This window comes from Diadema antillarum, unplaced genomic scaffold, assembly GCF_040938485.1.
Source record: "Diadema antillarum isolate AM-2024a unplaced genomic scaffold, OU_Dant_1.0 seq00000094_RagTag, whole genome shotgun sequence".
NCBI lineage: Eukaryota > Metazoa > Echinodermata > Echinoidea > Diadematoida > Diadematidae > Diadema > Diadema antillarum.
Window position 1 is genome coordinate 963,082 of NW_027271183.1, and position 23,104 is coordinate 986,185.

At 39.0% G+C, this 23,104-nt stretch overlaps 1 protein-coding gene and 1 long non-coding RNA gene across 2 annotated transcripts in view; one reads left to right on the forward strand and one right to left on the reverse strand.

Moving 5' to 3' along the window:
• Positions 1 to 13,154, reverse strand: part of LOC139726643 (serine/threonine-protein kinase N2-like) — a 64,525-nt gene extending 51,371 nt beyond the window's left edge. The window contains exons 1-2 of the mRNA XM_071637631.1: positions 13,061 to 13,154; positions 8,924 to 9,232 (exon numbers count right to left, since the gene is read on the reverse strand). Of these exons, the coding sequence (XP_071493732.1) occupies positions 8,924 to 9,232; positions 13,061 to 13,154 (403 nt within the window). The remainder of the gene's footprint in view (positions 1 to 8,923; positions 9,233 to 13,060) is intronic.
• Positions 13,155 to 19,023: 5,869 nt separating this feature from the next.
• Positions 19,024 to 22,138, forward strand: LOC139726631 (uncharacterized). Its single transcript, XR_011710713.1, has 3 exons — positions 19,024 to 19,231; positions 20,827 to 20,915; positions 21,368 to 22,138. It is a non-coding gene; the product is annotated as an uncharacterized lncRNA (long non-coding RNA).
• Positions 22,139 to 23,104: the final 966 nt, after the last annotated feature.

Sequence of the window (23,104 nt, forward strand, 5' to 3'; positions counted from 1 at the left end):
ACATAAGATCACCCACGTTGCGAGCAGAAAACCCATCTAGGGGAAAGTTTCACCGAGAGCAGTGTGAAACGACGGCACTCAAACTTTCACCGAGAGGTTCCCCGGTGAATTCACCGGGGAACCTCTCGGTGGTTCACCGAGACGGGCAGCGGGAAAGGGGTATAAGTTTACTAGCCTGGGAAACAGGCTAGTATCCACACATCCACTTCAGCACGAAAGATCCAGAAGAGCAAAGATCCCAACACTGAATCGCTGGAAACAATGCCAAATCTTCCTGTAGCTATTTACTACTGCTTTGTTATTCTCATGGTCTGATCCGAAGTCAAACGCTACGGCTGAGTGGAAGCATTACGCGGTGTTGTGAAAAGCGCACTGAAATCATTGTAAACTACTACGGGTATTGCTAGAACTGTAGCGAGGCCAGTCAATGGTGCTACTGCTTTAATACTTCAGGACAGGATGTTTTTTCCCCTTGCAGTACATACTGTACAGTGTATCTTTCACTCTGTATATTGCATAGAGTATTATACATCATGTAAATGAGAAAGAGAGGTTTGAGGGAACACTATGATGTGTTTCAAACAGCACATCATGTAACTTTTAATTTGCATGCTCCAAATGTTTGTACAGCAATACAGGCTGCACGCACAAACACACATGTACATTCACATACAGCTTCAATAGGCGTTTTCACATCAGCCCGATAAAAATCCAAGCTCGAGATATTTTCCAATTTCCCAAGTCAGAAAATAGCGTGCTATTTCGAAACATCGGACTGATGTGAAAACGCCTAATGTTCACAAATTGCAAAGGCTGAATCTACAAACAAATTCTACAAATGATTGCATATTATGCTTGACGTGCTAGCATGCATGACACCTTGGCTTTTGAGTCGATTGCGTAATGTATTCCTCATGAAGGTTACACAGATGGGACCCATATCTCGAAGTGGAGGCAAACTGTCGTAAGAGAGGCAATTCAAGATTGCAAAGCTGGTAGATGAGCCAATGCGTGAGATCTCCACAGCTATTTCATGTTTTCTTTCATGCGCTGGTCACATTGGGGAGGGGAGGGGGGGGGGGATCATTTGAAACTTTCCAACACAACGCGAGTCCACTAAGAGTTCAGTCAACAGGATATACTTGTAGACGTGCATGTTATGTACATCACAGAACCTTCTTCACAGGAGCCTACAAAGGTAAGGCCCATGGAATATCTGCCCCTCTCATCTCCTTTCCCTTCTTTTTCCTCTCCTCTGATTACTTTAAAGGGATGGTACAGTATTGGTGGAGCTGAGGATTGGGCTTTCAATGTTTTGCAAGACGCCAAGAAACCACTTTCCATATGAAATAGTAGAGAGCATACCATTCTAAGAGGAATTCAAAGTTTATTTGATGAAAATCGGTTTTGGAATGGCTGAGACAGCCGAAAACAAAGTATAACAAAGCGATCATAATTAAAGGCAGGTCTCACATTTTATTAGAATTGCTCTGTTTTGGGCATCTCAGCAATTTCATAACCAATTTTCATCAAATAAACGTTGACGTCCTCTTGGAATTACATGTGCATGCTCTTTCATATTTCAGAAAAGGTTTCTCATTATCTCGCCCAGAAATGTTAGAAACCTGAAGTTAGATCTCTACCAAAACTATACAATCCCTTTAAACCATCTTTTTTTTTTCCTCTGGGAGAATTCCAGCAGTCAGTAAACCTAAACAATTTATGACATTATTTATCATCTCTGCAGCAGGACAGCCACGCCTCTTGGCAGCAGAGTCTTTGCTCCTCACAGAACAAGAAAAAGTTCTCTATTCAACGATTTTCCCTTCACACTGTTGTACTGGGGAAATTAATTTTGCATACAGGCATCACATGTAATCCAGTAGTATGAAGTAATAACTTCCTTTATAGACAGTAATTGTACAGGCAAATCTTGTGAGAGTAGCTGTTATTTAAATGAACACAGCAGCAACTTTACATTGTACCTGGTGATATATTACAAAATCAACAACACTGAACCAGATATTGACATAATTTCATAACCAGCAAGTATGTAAATATGCATCTGCGTAAACTTTAAAAGCTGCAATAAATCATTCCATAATTTCCCAAGAGACATTTTTATTTTAATCAACAACAACAAAATCAAATCACCCATTCAACTTTTTTTTTCAGATTAAAGAAAATGCCTGTTCCATTCTACATGCTGTGTCATATGTAGGCCTACTGTAACCGCAAAATGTATTTTACCATGTCATTATATGTACACCGTATTTCCAGGATTAAGACCGTTTGCTTTGAGGCATGCGCTTATCAAAATAACAATGCATTAGCATCAAAACATGTCATGTGTTGGTTTCCTCAGTTTGCATTTGGCTGACTTGTAGCTGGTGAAACAAGATGTCATCTGCTATAAATATTGCGGCAGTTTGTGTGTTTGTCTGACGATAAAGGCAGCCTCCGTACAAATTCTTGTCTAATGATGAGGGTTCCTGTACACACACATTTCTCAAGATTTATTCAAACCCCATGACAGCTGTAGGGAAAGACGATTATGTACAATTACAGAAGCATGTATGAAGGTGGTCTGAAAATGGTTTGAACTATCCCACACTCCAGAAGCATCAGTTTTGTAGTTGGCAGCAGAGATCATCAATAATAAAAAACATACCTTTTATTTCACTTTATACATGTACCACAGTACATGTGACAAAACTTTCTGACAAAATACACTGTCAGTGAAGGCCAAATTATATTACTCCAGGATAATTGACAGAATTTTATCTACTTTTTATGTTTGTTTTATTTTGTTTTCTTTTAATCAATCAATGTTTTCCTGGCTGATATGAGTGCTGGACACTTTGTCCTTGCTATCATAACCATGGGCTTTGCTGAAGAACATAATATACACTGCCTGTTTATCATAAAGATTTATTTGGACAAATTTCAGCAGTTCATCCTACAGTACCTGTTTTTTCCATTCAAGCCACGAATTCGTCAAGCCATGAATTCTTAAATCTATGTCAAATGACTCCCACCTGAACTTGATTTTTTTTTTAGCATTAAATGAATAAATTAGAGTAAAAACAGGGCTGCACACTGGCGCCGGTCCGACGGTCAAAGACCGGTAAAAGTCACTGTCGGACCAGTAACTTTTCAGGAAATCCACAAGTTACCGGTCCGACATGACCAGTTTAAAAAAAAAAAAAAGCATTGGTGGGGTCAGTAGAAAGGAAAAGAGCAGCCCCGATCAGGGAGAAACAGAATGCAAGATATCGCACTGTTCAACAAGTTTTACGCAAGTTTTCGTTAATGTCTACCAGTGCAATTTGTACAGTAAACATAGTTTTGAGCACTAGCATTCGACCAGTTACATTCGCGCTCGCTTGCGCATTTGGCGCTGCTCACGCACTGCCATGCAATGCAATACATGCAAAGCAAACGATGCAAAGCATGTACAGTTTAACTGCTTCTCGTTTGCTTGCGATCGCATCGGCTGTCATGCCAGACAAGAAGCATTGAAAGAAGCGCACGCATTTCTGGGTCATTTTACTCATGATTTTTTAACGCAAGATCGATCCGATCCCGGCTTCGCAGCAGCGTGGCAGTTATGTTAGAACTAATTTACTTGTGTCGATTTTTAGAAAAAGTAAGAACACACTCGATATTCAGCGATACAGTAAATGGATCTGATTGCGTTTATTTTCATTTTGAGCAGTCATTTCACAAATTAATATTTTCATTCGCTCAGAATGTTCTCATTACGAAGATAGGCGCAAAAAGGATCACGAAATCGGCCCTTCCGTGTACTTTTTAAGAACGCATGCACAAAATGTGAAGAGATAATACTAGGGAGAAAAAAAATTCATGAAATCATGGCAGTCCCGCTTACATATTTCAGGTAGAAATCGTCCCAAAAGGGATCATGAATTCGACCGGCCGCGTCGTATCTTCCAAAAGATTATGTACGAAATGCGAAGAGATTATAGAGGAGAAAAAGAAAAAAAAAATAAAGGACACATTTTGGTGAATGCATCATAAACGATTACAGCCGAATAACAATTCATGAAATCAACGCAATCCCGTTTAAATTTGAGGAAATAATAGGCGCAAAAAAGGATCTTGAATTCAGTCCTGCATGCCGTCTTGGTTATCAAAAACGCATACACAAATGCGACGAGATCATCGGGAGAAAAATAAAAAAGACATTTTTACCCTTCTGGTGCGTGTATTACAAAACATTACATCCGAAGTAATTCATGAAATCGCCACAATCCCGCTGATATTTGAGGTAGAAATAGGCGCAAAAAGGATCGTGAATTCGGCCGTGTCGTATACCTTGTAGATAAGAACGCATGTACGAAATGGGAAAAGATTAGCGGGAGAAAAATAAAGGACACATTTTCACCCCTTTTGGCGCTTGCATCATATAAATTACAGCCGAATAGTAATTCATGAAAATTTCGCAATCCCGTTGGAATTTGAGTAAACAATGATAGGCGCAAAGAGAATATCGAATTCGGCCCTGCATGCAATGTATAATTTTGAAAACGCCAAATACGAAGAAATTATCGGGAGAAAAATAAAGAACACATTTTCAACCCTTCTGGTGAATGTATCACAAAAGATTACAGCCGAAATAATTAATGACATATCGCAATCCCGCTGATATTTTATGTAGAAATAGGCGCTAAAAGGACCGTGAATTCGGCCGTGACGTATAGGCATGTACGCAATGCGAAGTGATTATTGGGTGAAAAATGCAGCACACATTTTCAACCCCTTTTGGCCCGTGCATCATAAAGATTATAGATCCGAGTGATAATTCATAAAATCATCTCAATCCCGTTGAAGTTTGAGGAAACGATAGGCGCAAAAGAATCATGATTTTTGGCCGTGTCGTGTCAAAGAACGCATTTACAAAATGCGAAGAGTTTATCGGGGAAAAAATAAAGGACACATTTTCAACCCCTTTTGGCGCGTGTATCATAAAAGATTGCATCCGAAGTCATACATGAACTCATCGCAATCCCGCTGATATTTGAGATAGAAATAGGCGCAAAAAGGATCGTGAATTCGGCCATGTCGTATACCTTTCAAGAACGCATGTACGGAATGCGAAGAGATTATGGGGAGAAAAATAAAGGACGCATTTTCAACCATTCTAGCTGGTGCGTGCATCACAAAAGATTAAATCTGAAGTAATTCATGAAATTGCCACAATTCGTCTGATATTTAATGTAGAAATAGGCGATAAAAGGATCATGAATTCGGCCGTGTCATATACGCATGTACGAAATGCGAAGAGATTATTGGGAGAAAAATACAGGACACATTTTCAACCCCTTTTGGCCCGTGCATCATAAAGATTATTGCCGAATAATAATTCATGAAATCATCGTAATCCCGTTGAAGTTTGAGAAAACAATAGGCGCAAAAAGAATCATGATTTTTGGCCGTGTCGTATATCTGTTTAGAACGCATTACGAAATGCGAAGAGTTTATCCGGGAAAAATAAAGGACACATTTTCAACCCATTTTGGCGTGTTTATCATAAAAGATTACTGCCGAAGTTATTCATGAAATCATCGCAATCCCGCTGATATTTGAGGTAGAAATAGGCGCAAAAATGATTGTGAATTCGGCCGTGTCGTAGAACGCAAGTATACGGAATGCGAAGAGATTATGGGGAGAAAAATAAAGAACGCATTTTCAACCATTCTTGCCGGTGCGTGCATCACAAAAAGTTACATCCGAAGTAATACGTGAAATCGCCACAATTTCGCTGTCATTTGAGGCAGAAATAGGCGCAAAAAGTATCATGAATTCGGCTGTGTGGAACATCTGTAAGTACGCACTTACGAAATTCGAAGAGTTTATTGGGAAAAAATAAAGGACACATTTTCAACCCCTTTTGGCGCGTGCATCATAAAAGATTAAAGCCTATAAAGTAATTTATGAAATCGTAATCAATCCCGCTGATATTTGAGGTAGAAATAGGCGAAAAAAGTATCATGAATTCGGCCATGTGGTGCATCTATTTAAGAACGCACTTACGAAATTCGAAGAGTTTGTCGGGAAAAAATAAAGGACACATTTTCAACCTCTTTTGGCACTTGCATCAGAAAATATTACAGCCTAAGTAATTTATGAAATCGTCACAATCCCGCTAATATTTGAGGTGGAAATGGGCGCAAAAAGGATCGCGAATTCGGCCCTGCATGTCGTGTAATTTTCAAGAACGCATGCATAAATGCGAATAGATTATCGGGAGAAAAATAAAGAACCCCTTGTAGCGCGTGCATCAGAAAATATCACAGCTACAATAATTCATTAAATCGTCGCAATCCAACTGACCACCAAGAGCAGGTTACTCAGCAAGTTCGTGTGCCGATGTTTAGAAAAAGTCACAAATGCATTTGATACAATCTGATTTTGTTCATTATCATTTTACACTGTAATTCACAAACAAACATTCTATTTTTTCCTATCTTTTTTTAATATTTTTTGTGCAATAAATAATGCAAGTTTAAAAAAAAATATTAATCTGTAAAATGTACATGGGTGGGGGGGGGGGGTACGTCCATAAAAAACAAGAAAATAAGTTTGCAAGTCATTTAATGTTTTTTTAGGTTGTTGTTGTTGACCGGTAAATTTTCTGTTCGGACCGGCAAAAAATGGTAAAACGGGGCATTTACCGGTCCGACAGAGACAGGTTGGACCGGCAGAAAAAACGGGTAGTGTGCAGCCCTGGTAAAAATATTGGGGACTCATTTCACACTTCAGTAAAGAATCGTTGTGAAATGTGCAAGTTGGTGATACAGTACTTTTTAGGGACAATTTCTTGCAAAAGTTTGTACTTTATGCCAATTGGTACCAGCTCCTCAAGTCAGTGGTGTCAAATAGAGTGACTGCCTTTGTGGCTCCATTTGATGCAATTCACCGAAAGCTGTCATCCAAAAACCAAAACACTGCTATTCTTTCGACATCACCCCGAATGTAAAACATGGACACTAGAGTCTTGTGGAATGAGTACAGTAGGAATGTGATGGCTCAATTACTGTTCAGAGTTGTTTGCACAAAACTTTGCTGACAGGGGGCTACTTGGTATCAAAGTACAAACAGGTCAAATTCCTCTCTTGCTGAATAGTTAGGCACCAACTCTTGAGGTAAATGTTGACAGCAAATTATGATTGTTCATAATCTTTTTAATTCTTGCAAATTCAGATTGAATAAGGAAGTGCTATACAGCAATGCACCCTTGCGCCATCGTACCAAGGCATTACATTTACAAGTGTTCAAACACTTTATTCCCCCTGTGCAAGTTTAATACCCGAATGTAATTTAAACTGAAATGTTTTAAAAAGCTAATCTTACATTTGAAGTAATCTTGAAAAATATCCTTCTTTTTTTCTTTTTCAGAATGCAAAACGAACACAGTCTTCACACACACACATGCAGGGAATCTTCTAGAAGTATGCAAAAGAACACAGTTTATGCAAGGAATCTTCTAGAAGTACAGCTCAGACAAACATTCTGACAACTTTTCTCAAGGCTCCCTTTATACTACTTGATAACATATTGAAAGGAAGAGTTAGCTCACAGCCACAGAGTACAGCTGAACTTTTTTGGACAGCAGTCCATTCACTTCGCAAAACGCACTATGTATTAGAGAAGAAAGACAGACATCTTGGACTATGCAAATATACTATCTCAATTTTGAGGGAATATTGCATTTGCATGATGTCCACCAAGGATGACCACATCAACCGATTTCTGTGAGCTAGTCTATTCTTAGTCACGTAGCCATGCCATTCCGCAAGATAAGGACCACAAGTCTATGAAGTCAATGAGGTTGATATCTGGTATCTGTGTATCAGCTGATGACACATACACTATTATAACAAAATTGTCACAAAAGTAAACATGCACACAATACAAACACATGATATGGTAAATGCATACACAAGCACACCCTGTATCTACACAAATGAAGAAGCAAACACATCAATGGACATAAATATCCACACCTGTTCATGCAGTTACATGGAAGACAAAGAGGAGACTACAAGGACAAGGCATATCACCATCACCATGGAAAATGGGGTGGTCCCAAATACTGTTCATACCCGCAGGTGGACTGGGAGGGGTGGGGTGGGGGGAGGGGGAGGGGGACTGACTATTTGCTTGCAAGAATTGGATGGGTTTCAGACTTGGCAAAAACTTGATTTTAAGTGTATTAGAATCATGTTTCTCCCACACGTTTCTCCAAACACATTTCTCAAATCACTTTCATTCCGGTTTGGAGACATTTTCCTATCAAGTTTGCTTGACTCTGGGTGTGAGTGTCCAATCTGTACAGTTTGACCTTCAGAATACAATTGAGGAGGTGGCATTTATAGCATAACCTTGTTTTCACTTCACCTACGTGTACATATGCAACAGATAGTGTACATACTACAGCACATAACTTATCAAGAGTTTAGCTATTCATTGACAAGCCATGGAAGTCATGACACAGCTACTGTATGGAATGTTATCAGCACACAGCAGTAAGCAAGGGGACTCTTAGCTCATGGCATGATAAAAGATGCTCTTCAAAAGTGTGCTTACACACCAATAAGATATGCAGACTGAAACCCTCTTGAATTCCTTCCACAGAGAACTTCACTCAAAGAAGGTGTGGATGCAGTTACCATGACGATGTCAGTGCATACATGTGTGATTGGCATGCACATTCCTCATTCTGTCTGTATCTCCTCTCCCACAGCCACTACCAAAAGTGACTCCACAATGGAACTATTAAAAGCTCCAAAACCAAACTCAGCTCCTCAATCAAACTCACATTCACCACTCAAACTCAGCTCCTCAATAAACAAACTCGGCTCCTCAATAACAAACTCAACTCCTCGAATGCACTCACCCATGTCGGAGACTTCCCCCTGCTCCTTGTCGGAGGCGTTCTGCTGCTGGGCTTGCTGGGCCTTCAGGATCTGCATCCGGATGAACTCGATCTTGGTGCGGCTGTCCTGGAGCATCTGCTGCGCCTCGGCCAGCAGCTTGCGGTCCTTGGTGGGGCCGTTCGAGTACATGTGGATCATGTTCTCCGCCCCTTGCTTCACCTTCATCTCGATGTCCAGCTGCTTGGTCAGGGCGGCAATGCGGCTGTTCTGGGGTGGCTGCCGCAGAGGGGCGTCGTTCTGGTCCGGTGACAGGGGGTCCAGCTCTCCACCTGTATAAATGCAGGAAAATGTCGGAAAAGTTTATTACAGAAAAAAAGATTTGTGATAACCTACATGTATGTGGCTCTTGATTTAAAAAACTTTGATCTCGATTTTGCATTCAGGAGTACACTTTGATTCCCTTCATTGTTGTCATTGCATTTCTTGTGATATTTCTTGTGAGTTGATATTGTACATGTAGGTTTACCCTTGCATTGACTGCACATTGCACAGTGAAGACTTTGCTACCTCCTGTGGCTGTGATTTCGTTTGTTTGTTTGTTTGTTTTTTTAATAAAGTGCATGTCAGTATTAGTTTTCAACATCATTTTACACAGTGCTGTGGAAGAGACAGGTTTTGTGACTTCAAAAGATGTCAACAGGGTATAGAATGATATTCATGACAGCCATCGCGAGACAATCTCCTACATAATCCCTTCTGTGCATATCCCAGTGAGTATTTTTCCTCCACATGCAACAAGAGCGCTGAGAAAATGGAACTTCAGAATGCACTCTGCTATTAAGCATTCATTGGATTGGGCGGTTAGGTGAATTATACATTTATTTGCTAAATCACACTTTTTCCTTTGAAAGTCACGAATGTATCAAATATTTTCTTTGTGACTCAGCTGTGAAATATACAAAATTATTATGGATTGATTTGGCAATCACACATAAGATTTGTCTTCATCACAGACAACCACAGCCATCTACGTTGGGTGAGTTTCGACAGCTTGCTTTGAACATCTTGCTCATTCAAACCCACTTGTGGGGATGATATAATGTTACAAATGCCATGCCTCTGCATTGAAGGGGCCTACATGTACATGTACATGAATTAAACCCTGCAGGATCTGGACGCACTGTGGCTACGTTTCTGAAAGGAATGACATATCAATCAGTGCAGGGAGAGGTTCCCATGTTACCACTGTACATGTTCTTCTATGAAGGAGTCGCCAATTCCCTGTGACCGCTTTCCGAAGAGGATGTGGAGTATGCCCCGAGGGGGGTGCGAGTGTACGTAGGAAGCGAGCATTTCCACTCGAGGCCATTCTGAAATTGAGGAAATATGTGAGGATGCTTTTGGCTCGCCTTAAGACAGCTTCTTCAGATTCCAATCTCAGATGTTCTGATGTTATCAAAGCATGGAGTGTCTTTCATCAAGGATCTCTGGAGGTCCTCCCCCCCCCCCCCCCTTCCTCCCCATCTTGCCTCACCATACGGGAAGGCGTGCGAGAGGGTGATGGCAATGGGATAAAAATGACAGTAGATTTCATTCAAAGTATGATCCTCGGGCAGAGTAGCAAAAAACCAGCAGAGGGCTTAGAAACACTCCCTCTGCCAGCGACCGGTGCTAGAAAAGGTTGGTGCACAAACAAAAAGAGAAATGGGGAATAGGATCATCCCCACACACAACCTGCCCCTTTTTTAATGGAAGGGGGCAAAGAGATAGGGGGGGGGGGGGAGGGAAGGGACAATCCTCTATTGTGGCAGGTTCCTTTGAGGTCAGCTTTTTGTCGTGGCTCAAAAATGAAAGAAGACCATTGACAGGGGCTGGTCAGGACACACTGTACGGCTGCCATCACATCAGTGGAAGAAGTCCACAAAAGGGTTTCCCAAATAGTGTCATTCTGGGCATTTATACATTACTATTGTTGGCTTGTGTGTGTGTGTGATGGTGTGTGTGTGCTAGGTCCTCACACTATCTACACTTTGAGAATACAATGTAGGTCGAATTGTACTTCCGATGCTGTGTTCTCAGTGTCTCTACTAGCATACAACATCAGTACACTACACTTTACAATGTACCTGTTGAGGAGGAGCTTATTTTGCTACAATACGTATTTCCCACAGACACCCACATGAGTATACACTGTACGCGGGATTAGTCTTCAATGGGTTAATAAGTGCAAACCAACCCTGTATTCACGTTGGCTTTTCGACATAAACTAAAAAAATAATAATAAACCAAAGCAAAGAGCAGCTTCATTAAAATCATATGAAACATTGGAAAGTTTGTGAATTTGCAAGATTCAAAGAATGACAAATTGTTCATCTGAGCACTTAAAAATTCTCATTTCTCTCTCACACTGGCAAGTTTTTGTAAATTTCTTTCTGACTTTGAGCAGATTTAATGATACAAACAGCTCCAACTGATCTTTGCCCAATACAAGACAAGCAGTGAAACGCAGTGGTGCTAATTTGATGATGCCATGATGAATATAATTTATGCGGCATAGTTCCCCAAGGACATGACATCTTAATACATGTGTATGTCATTTTGCCTTTCCACGATTAACTTGACATTTCCCCTCCCAACTTTTCCACACCCTAGGTTAGCAAAACTAATTGATGTTCCTAATGCAGCCAAGATCGTCGCAGGCACTTAATTTCGGAAGCAACCGCAGGACCGTCTCTTCAATTATTGCCATCAGTTGCCGAAAACCCACAGACGAAGAGGTCATGCTCCTACGTTCTCATTAGCTGGTGGTAAAATAAACTAGCAAATCCTCTTCATCAATGCGGATTATTACAACAGGATTTGCCTGTTCTCACAACTGCCACAAAACTACACGAGTGCACAGAAGTGAATTATATGCATCACATTTTCTTAGCATCCAAAAGACAACAATGCATTAAATCGCCTCTCATTGTTTTTATACCAATATTTTCTCACACTAGCACGATGAAGGATTTTGGGTTTTTTTTTAACGAAAATAGAAATAGACTCAAAAGGCAGATAAATACATTTCTAGACGATAAGGTTCATACTGCCAATACAGATACATTTTGTAGGATAAGCCCATTATTTCGGTCACAACACAGCTTCATTGTCATTGCATTTTCTGCAAAATAATATTTCTGTAGCTATTCTTGGCTATCACGAGACTGCATGTGACCTGCAATTTGATAATAAAAAATTACATCAAGTTGGCATGAACAGCAGCATTTCTTTGCTTGGTATGAATTACAGTGTACTCCATAAAGGAGCAAATATAATGCAAAAGAACATCACATACGGGTATACACTGTACATTGAAACATAAGAAGTTGCACATGAGTTTACAATAGGAAGATACAGATCCCCTTGAAGAATGCCTACTGTACATTTGTGTAAGTGTATATATGCATGTACATGTACTTCCCACTATCAATGTCTTCATGCTTAACATCTCTACGAGACAAGGGTTTATTGAGCACCTTTCACGATTTGAATGTTTCCCCCATGAGGATGCATTATTCACATAGCCTGATCAATAAAATCTATTATTGACATGTGGACGTTATCCTTTCTGACATGAACACGGTCAGATGATCACGCATGGACCGCCAATACTGGCGATTGCGCAAACACGGCACGGCTTGTTTGTGAACATGATTACATTCTTGTATCCTGCATGAATTATAAATACATGTGCACTGCATGAATTAAAGTAGATCAACCACATAAGGTCAGATATAAAGAGATGTGTGTTGATTTGACGGCTGCCTATGGAGCAACACTCTTTGTTATCTCTAGGATGGACAAGTATTGATTACGGTTCTTTTATCTGTTTTTTATAACTGCTTTAATTGGAGTTACATGTACAGTGTAATAAATTTGACAACATCCACAGGAATTTTGCCAAGCAGCTCCAGTGTCATGTCCAGTCAAAATTTTCCTAGTAGCGCCCACCTGATTATAGCACCCACCTGCTGTATGCGGCCACTGAAAAATCCCCCCCCCCCCTTCACAAGAGAAAAGCCACATTTAAGACCCTGTGCATTACAGTCACCTGTCTATCGTGGAAAGCGGCCACCAATTTTGTTTCCTGTGGTACATGTACATCTTGTATTTACCGGTGTAGTGGCCACAGACCAATTCAGAGCTAGTAGAGCCAAGCTGATACCGGTAATTCAGCGTGTTTTTCTGCTGTGCAGCCGTGCAGGACATGCAAATAGCTCAATGATCATCACCTTCTGCATTCACCCGTAATTTAGGCATCGAATAATGAATATAATAATAATGAACTCATGAAAAACTTGCTTGCTGAAACCCCTGCACGCTAGCAGTAGCAGGACTGTTCAATGCATGAAGCATGTGCAAGTATACACATCTACAATATACATAGTACATGAAGGTATTTACCAGAGGCTCCAACTCTCCCGTTTTCGACGGGAGATCTCCTGCCGAAAGCCCATTTTCGCAAAATCTCCCGTTCTCCCGCTTGAGATTTGATTTCTCCCGCCCTGGCTCTGTGTCTCCCGGTGGAAAGGATTTCTTACTTATTGCTATCGTACATGTATGTTGCAAAAATAAGCCTTAGATAGCACCAGAGAACATCTGGAACCCTGGGAACTTCGCGCTTCGCACATATCAACTTGGAGTCTCCCGTTTGCTAGGGGTTTCGGGCGGGAGAATCTCCAGATCAGAAGGTGCTTGGGGTTGGAATCTCTGATTTACATGTATATTAGATAAACCTGTATGCAATGATGATACAATGAAATGTTTGATATTAATTCTGTCTATAGCGGCCACTTGTCTATGACAGCCACTCTTTTAGTCTCCCTTACATGCAGGTGGCAGCTATATAATAGACAGGTTTGACTGTACACCTTGTACTTTACAGCATATCATGCACTTTTGTTCTGATGTACTGAATGACTGAGAGAGCCTCTACAAATGTATGTGCTCAGAACATGTTCTTCATCATAAAGTGACAAATCAAAACAAACAACCCTACAAATAGCATACAGTAAGGTGACAAAGTCCAGAGCTCTAAGAAAGATTATTCCCCCTGCAGTGAAAACCTTAATCACCAAACATCAATGACGATCTTGCTTGACTGTGGTGGTTTCCCTTCTTGGTATCAGTGCACAGGATTCCGCAAGGAAAGGGAACAGGATGTATTATATTAAAAAAACATATAAACGCCCAAATTTATGGTTTACTGTTTTCCAACCTTCACTACAGATTAAGACGTTTCCACCCTTTGATCAAAATAAAACCCTCTTTCTTTCTCGCTCTCTCTCATTAAACATTTTTTTTTTGTACAAAGTTCAATGATCCCTGCCCTGTAGATTCAAGGAGTTGCAAAGATAATATGATGATCTATAAGTTTGAGGATTTATGAAAAAAATTTTGATAACACAATCAAAACATGGTTGCAGGAAATGCATCATACACCTTACAGGTGTCTGACATTGAAATCCCTATCACATATTATCACTGAGGGCAAAATAGGCATTAACAATGTAGGCCTACACATCAAACAATTAATTCAATTCAATTCAATATGGCTTACTGTGCAAATATAAAATAACAATCCAGCAGCTAGAAGGCTGATACGGTTGCTTTACATCAGACTCATAAATGAAATTAAAATAACAATGATAATATAAACCAACAGAAGAATAAAGAATAAGCATAAAATGAGAAAAAAAAATGCTATAAAAAATACCTCAAAAAAGCTCAGACAATCAACAGTTATATAAACTTGAATATCCAATACCATGATAAACATTTAAATGTATCAAATCAAACATATCCTGAAAAGTACGACAGAGCAGCAAAGAAACAAAAGTCAGTCAACAAAGAAAAGCACAAGTGCCACTATGTGAGGTTATCACAGCATTTTCTGTTTATGAATCATGGTAGGTCGGCTATTCCATTGTCAGAAATCTGGCATGCTTTGGGATTTTGTTTTGTTTTTCTCACGGGGGGGGGGGGGGGGGGATGGAAACATGCTTCCATGCATCTGAATACTTTTCTGTAGCTATAAAAGATTAAAGTTTGCACTCTATTTTTGTTAACTCCATATTACAGTGCACAGTTAACTAGCAATTTTCGAGCGTATGAAACTTTCACAAATTACACGAGGAGCCAGGATTCGGCAATCTTGAGTAAAATGCGCATGAAAGGTTTGTCGCACAACCCAGTACTTGTAATTTTTTCATGGTCGCCAATTCATGAAAGTTTTGTGCCTTGAATGTTTCTGGTTTTACGATAGGCAAGAGAACAAAGATAGGAGTCAGTCCATCAAAGGTACTTATAGGTTATATTCAGCCCCGATCCCCTTGCCCCCCCCCCCCCCCTCGGCCCTATAAAAGTATCAAACGATGCACTGATCTAATGCAATGGGGAAAACAGGACAAACTCTTGCCATCTCATTCCTTTCAAATGTTTCCAAGGTTGGTATGTGCTGTAAAGGAGCAGTATAATGGTATTATACCATTGTTATACACTAACACATTCTCTCTTTTTTTTTTATTTCTTCCTTTTCTTGCATCTGATGCAGGGCTGAACTGTGGTAACTTTCAGATGGCAACACCACTTTTTAGTGGCTGTACGAAAAGGGAGAATATATCCATAATATACACCATGTACCGGTACAGTTACATCATAGTGTAGTGTACTTTTGTATCAATCAAGGATGGAGGTGGGACTATGCCAATTTATACAAATCATCAATGCTCCATGTACTGGCATAGCAGGGATTTATTGCACACATGACAATTGCTTAAAATCAAAATGGTCTATTCATGGAGGATTATGACTGTCAAACTCTAGTCACCTCTTGTCTTTTAATATCACTGGACAACTGATCACAACAGCTCACTGACAGGCAAAAGGGACGAATATTTCTGAAACATGCCTCGAACATGTAAATCACTTGCACGGTAAATCCTCACACAATTTCTGATAATAATAACCCCTGATACTTACATGTTTGTATACTCATACTAGTTTCCTGTACTTCGTAATCCGGTAACACTGCCTACCATACAAAAGTAGGTACCAATGGCACAAGATACAACTGTAATATACTTGTACTCTATTTATTTTTTTCTTTTGGTGCCATCTAAGATTTTTTTAAAGAAACATTCTGAATATTAGAGCATGAGAATATACTAATAAACATGAATTAAAACTTGACATTCATGTCCAGAGTAACTATCCTACAGTCTAAAGTACAGTGTACAAACCATAACGCAGAGGTACACATTTACAACAATTGGTACATGCAGTACTACAGTACATGTATGTTTTCTGCAGTGTACAATGTACATTATAAGAGTTTGTACATTATACAATGTGTAGCATAAACGCTGAATACAGCGAGTGCAATGCTACTACAAGTTCATGTTAATACTCTGCAAACAGTATCGGGCCTACAACGTACAATGTACAGTATGCACTGTATGCAGATTATACATAATAAAAACATGAACTGCATCAAAGGCATGTTGAAAATCTGTTTCCGTGCCCCATCAGAACAAAACACAAAAACTCATACAAGATGATTTCAATTCTAAAAATTCGAGTTTGTACAGATTTTTGTGATTTTTTTTCCCTCTCTCTCTCTGTTCACTCCAACTCAAAAGGGATTCAGATTTTACCGGAGAAAATCTCACACTTCTGTTGAATCTGTTGATAAACTGATGAGGACCATTGTCTTTTATTGTAGATGCTGTTGATGTCGGTCATGAACATGTTGCTGACAGGGCCAAACAGGACTGGTACAATAGGCAGAAAGCAGGCATGAAAACCAAACTACATGTACATATGTAGGCCCTACATGAAGATTTAAAAAAAATGTTTCCATAAACACTTTATATCATTTTATCACTACATATCGTGAACAGCACAAACAGCAGAATATTTCGATCAATAACCTATAACAAACGATGCATACACTGTGGAAATCAGAATGTGACTGTCTTTTTTTTTCTTTTAATCTTTCTCCCTCTACCCCCCCCCCCCCCTTTCTCCCTCTCTTTCCTACTTGTTTGCACTGTATGACTACGATGCCCGACTGCACAACAAATAGTAGCTGGAAGCTCGGTTGTATTGGAAGCAATGGAACAAGGGACAAAGGCGTTTGTTCTCTGGTAATACCACACGACATGTTTCGTAGGGTATGTCCAGTGAGGTCTGAGGGAGTTGCCCCTATGCACCAGTGACTCACTATTGGCAAATGGTGTCAACAGATTTCAAAACTTTGCCCAACTGGTGACTGGGGGGGGGGGGGGGGGGGGGGAATACATGTAAAAATAAAACGGTGTCAACCAAATATGACGATCGGTATGTTTTCAACGACATCCTATATTTGACTCAAGTGGTCTGGTATGCTAACTTATTCATATGACAGGAATTTTGAAAATGATGGTGACAGGATGTTGAATTGACACACACACAGTACATGTATACGCGTGTGTATTAGAGCATTTTGCCCTGCTGATTTCAGAATGTACGGTGCTGGCAAAATTGAAGGATTCCACAAATTAAAATGAGGTTTGCTTTCGCATTATCCTACCCGATTCACAAACTATATATAGGCCTACATCAGTGTACACATGCACTGCACATGTACGTGCACTGGAGTACTGGACAACAGTTATGGCCTGGTTGAAAAAGTCAGCGGATTAGTTAATTTTTTGCTCACTGGGCGAATATTAGCAAACTTCTCTTGTTTATCATTTCCTGAATAAGAATATTTTGGTACCATATCCTCGTCATAAAAATGTTTGTGTGCTGCGCATTGTAAAAGTGGATACTTTCGCGCGACAAATTTTTCATGTTCCTTGCACCTTGCACAAACAGAAACTTTTCCAAATGGAACTATTTTTAACGGCACATATTCCTGTTCTTGTGTTTAAAGTAATTCCTTCTTGGGGAATGGTACGGTATTCATTATCATACGGCATTGAAGTGTCTTCATGGTATACACCTGTAGGTGTACAGTGATCATTATTACCAAACCTACAGTATATTAAAGGGATAGTACAGTATTGGTGGAGATGAGAATGGGGCTTTTAGGTTTTTGCAAGAAACCAAGAAAACACTTATGAAATAGTACAGAGCATACCATTTTAAGAGGAATTCAAAGTTTATTTGATGAAATTCAGGTTTGGAATGACTGAAACATCCAAAAACAAAGTAAAACAAAGCAATCGTAATAAAGTGTGGGTCCCACACTTTATTAGAATTGCTCTGTTTTGGATATCTCAGCCATTTCAAAAATAATTTTCATCAAATAAATATTGAATTCCTCATGGAATCACATGCTCCTTCATATTTCATATTTCATATGAGGTTTCTCATTATCTCACAAAAAAATGTTAGAAACCTGAAATTAGGTCTCAACCAAAACTATACAATCCCTTTAATAAAGAGCTACTAAACTGTGCATACTTCAACTGCATCAAACAAGTTCTATGCTTTTAGTATTATAGTTTACTGTTTTGCAATAATTGACAAATTTAATTAAATATCTGAAAGCCAGTCATGCCTTTCAAGTTTTACATGAAGATGCTGCCTAAACCTTCAAACAATTTTGTCTACTTCAACATCCAGTACAACAAACATTCCTGTTTGTCTGGAATTTACATAACAATTTACATAGAATGGATAATCCCTACCAATGCATGTAAGAATAGAAAAAGTAACCATCATTTTATTGTGAGCACTGTACTGTAACCACTATCAATTTCTGTGCAATGCTAAGAAAAAAAAAAAAAAGGTTCCACGCAGGAGAAGCACATTATTTGCCATCCACAATGCATTTTGACAGCCAAATGACAAATAAATGTCACATTCCCCATAAAGCTGTCATGATCATGATTACTGAAGTACTGTAATTTCCCACCCATTTGAATAGGCCTTTCAGTCACGTGACACTTTTTTTCAACCGCTCCGCTGCCCCACACTGAGTCTATGGGGCGTGAAGGTCACTCCATAGGGTTTGCGTGTGCAGCGCCTGCCGAGAAGAGTTTTGGGTCGACGGCACCGTCTTTTCAGAAACTCTCCGAAATTGCTCGGAATACCTCGCTAACTTCCGAGGGTCGTAGCATCAATGTGATTGGTCGATGAATTTCTGAAAGTATCCGAACAGACAGAGTAAACATTGACGATTCCGATGATATGTGAAATGGATCACCTATCGTGAAGCTTCATGACGTCTGAGCTAAAAGAAAAGTTTGCTCGAAGATTTCATTATCCAGATGCGCCAAGATCCGTCCATTTCACACGTAAGTAGATAATATCATGTTTCAAGAAACTTTATGTGAAGTTTCATGGTGAAAAATGATTTCATTTTGATGCTAGAGTGATTTTTAGGCAGCACTGTCTGTTCAATTTCCAAGCGAGTTTTTACTGCAACCACGCAGCTGTTGACAGCTGAGAGCATGTCGAGCAGTGATTTGTTTACGTGAACGATCCATTACGGACAGTCAGGTATCGTAGTGTTGCGATGTTTGTGTGTGTGGTCTTTTTATAGCTTTGTAAAAGACGATGCTGGCCTGCTGATCATTTTTATTAATAGTGAAGAGTAATCTTAATGCCAATCGATTAAATATCCGGTCATCGTTGTGGCAAAGTTTGCATTTTCAGTTACCTCATTCTGTTGATTTACCTGCATGGCGAATGGATCGTTCCGTTTGGTATGTGTTGTAAACAAGTACGGTAAACAACAAATGCGATGTGTGATAACCCTTGCTGTTGGTACGAAGGAATCGACGATGTTTTAATCAAAATCCCTTGTGGCACGACCCCCCCAAGAGTGACTTAATTTGTTTCCATATTTAGTTTATACTATCCTTCACGAAAATTTCGGGTTTGAATGTCAGATTTATGATCAGGTTTTTGTTACCGACCGTATGTTTTGATCAATGTAGTGGTCACGATCGTGCACACTGACTTGCCAATACTACAGTACACGTTATGTATGTGAGCTACTGTACTGTGTACACCTGACCTGCAGAGCAGAGCAGGCTTTGTTCCACTTCGTACTTCGATCGAAATTCGATCGGATTATTTTGACAGCAACTTTCAAAATCCCTAGTTGTTATGAAGTGTCTCTCTCAAATATCCCCTCTGGACGACCTAAAAACTATGAACATTTGACAGATTGAGTATACAAGTCAGATTGGAGGCCGGAGTAACACCAATGATTTTTTTTTAGCGTCTGGTCGGGCTAGAGTTACTTACAGACAGTAGCAACTTGAAAAGACTTCTTTGCAACTTGCAAGAATTTTTGGAAAATTTCTTCAGTTTCTACAATTCAAACTTCAGTACAATAGTTTACTTGTAACCTGGTATTCCAAGTATAGTTATATTTTGTGAAATTACAGGAGTAAAATTACTGTGAAGTATTTTACGTAATTACAGAATTCATTCTCTGATTCTTCGTACTGAACACCACTGAGCTGGGAGGAAGGGAAAATTACCGTAATTTTTTAAGTGTATGACAAATATCAGCACTTAGTGCTGCTCGTGCTAATAAAGAGGGCACTAGGCCTAGCTATGTCACTAACGTCAACCTACGTAAATATAAAAAGCAGAAATTACACCATTTACATTTAATTTTCTGTGACTGATAAATTGATATTTAGTGTTTTGTTTCAACTCAAGTTTTGAGCAGCTAAACATTCATGAGTCTTGGCTCGATATTCAGACAGTGTGCTTGAAGAAGAACCAAGATTGATCAGACTAGTGATGATGATTATATGAGACACTAAGCGCTTGACTGTCAATTCATTAGTATTTCCTACAGAGTAGCCTGAAGCCTTCAATCTTCGTATTCTTAGAGTAATTCATGTCAGTTTGATTACGACTTTATTTTCAGGTGACTGGGCGGGTATGTGTGCCTTCTTATTGCCATGGATGTTGAAGGTGACTGCAGTGGTGTAGCCAGCAAACAAAATCCAAGTTCAGGTTAGAAAAATTTAAGTTCATTCCTTATGTTATATTTATCCATCTTTAACCCCCAAAATTGTGACTCATTTATTTTATTTTATTTTTATTATTATTTTTAGATTTCTGGTTTTTCATGTGAACATGTACGTACATGCATGCACACACAATCTGAGGCCAGTGAGGGCGAGACAAATAAGCAAGGTCTTATCCTAAAATTGTGACACTTCAAACTTGAACTTTACAGACTGCAATTCTATATATGTTGTTGTTGTTTTTTTGTTTAAGAAATTTTTTAAAATTTTGCCTCAAGATTTTCACAGGCTTTATAAATTCATAATCTGGATAACGTTTTGCAAAACAGATTGTTAATCTGTGATTACTGTACATGTAGCCAGGACTCTGAACTATTTGTTTAATCTAATAAAATCAATGTAAAGTAATCAAATATTAATCATACTTCTTTATAACAGAACATGACTCTGTGTTTCCCTCTGGCCAAGCTGGAAGTGGATCCTCTCAACGACATGTAACAGGCCCAACAAACCTTTCTGCCGTCCAGCCAAGTCAGCTGCTAGAAGAATCCTCTGCAGGCTCATCGCTGCCCCACTCACATTCAGCTCCCTGATAGAGGCCGATCATTGGTGTTTGATGTCATATATAACATATAAGTCACACATGTTCTTCACACTTAATGTGTGCTTCCACATGTGTTATGTAAGTGGAACTGTTATAATGTTTGGATAGTGCTGAATATCCATGTGTTCCCAGTACTGCATCAGTATGCATTTTTCAAACCCAAAATTTAAAACCTGACTGAGACTTGATATAGGTTTTTGCTCTGTATTTCTTTGAAGGCAACTCCAGTAGAGTGAACATAAAGTGAATTTGAAATCACATGGCAGAATACATCTATACATTTCTCAACGATTTATTGAACTTGCGTTTTGTAGTGCTTTGTTTCTATACCTGCGAACTGCAAAAGATGTATGTGTGCCATGAATTGTGTGATTGTGTGTGTGTGTGTGTGTGTGTGTGTATAGTATTGATATTCATATTTGTCAAAAAATGAAAAATATGAATTTGATACTATTGCAGAGTTGTGGCAGAAAGTGATATGAAGATGAAAGGCAACTTCCACCCAGATATTGCGAACATTTATGGCCAGAAATATATGGACCAATATGAATATTAATATTCATATCTTCATCTGAATATCAGTATTCATATTTGTATGAATGATATTAATGTGGCCTTCTGACAGGATTCTGGCAAAACATGTCATTTAGCAAATCTGCATTTTTTTCCTGGTATTGTTAACCATTACCAATTAACATACATTATATTTTATTTTTTAATATTGATATTAATATTTTTAATGTAATGTTCATTAAAAAATTATTGTAGACTTGTGGGAAAATATTCTACAAAGCTATCCTGCAAATTTTGTTGAGTTATTGTGATTCATCACTCTGTTACAAGTATTTATATGCATTTTTATGAATATTAATATTCATAATTTTCAAAATATGAATCATATTTCTTTAAAAACAGTGCAAAATTGTGACACAATCTATCATCATCATATCCTGCAAGTTTCATTGTCATACTTCAAACAGTAAAGGAATTATAGGCAATTTAGTTGTCTGTGTACATGCTCAGGCGGTGCCATTGTTAAAACAAAGTAAAACAAAAGATTGACCTTTGACCCCGGGTTGAAAAATGGGCATGTCTTGTGACATTAAAACGCCTATATCTTTGCAACCGCTTGACCGATTTGAAAAATTCAAAAAGATTTGTGAATGGGAAGAGTAGGGCTTTCATTCTACACTAATTTTTCCTGGCCTTATATCATTTTGAAAAATCACCTAAAATGCCTAATTTGAACCCTGTGACTAATTGCGCCGATATTTCCCAAAGTTGACGGCAAAGGTGAAGAGTGCGTGTTCAGCGTCAATACCACCCACACAGGCATCACGATCGAAAGGATTGTGTGATACACATTTGGGCATAGGGATGTCATGCCCATATAGTATATTCTGTATCAGCTTCTTATCTACTCAAAAGGGGGCAAGCACTACTGCTGTACAAAAAAAAAAAATAAAAAAAAAATAAATAAAAGCAAATACTACAATAAACAAATCAGTTAAATGGAATTTACGGAAAGAAAGCATGGTAGTACAATATTTCCTAGCCAGGGAAGATACATT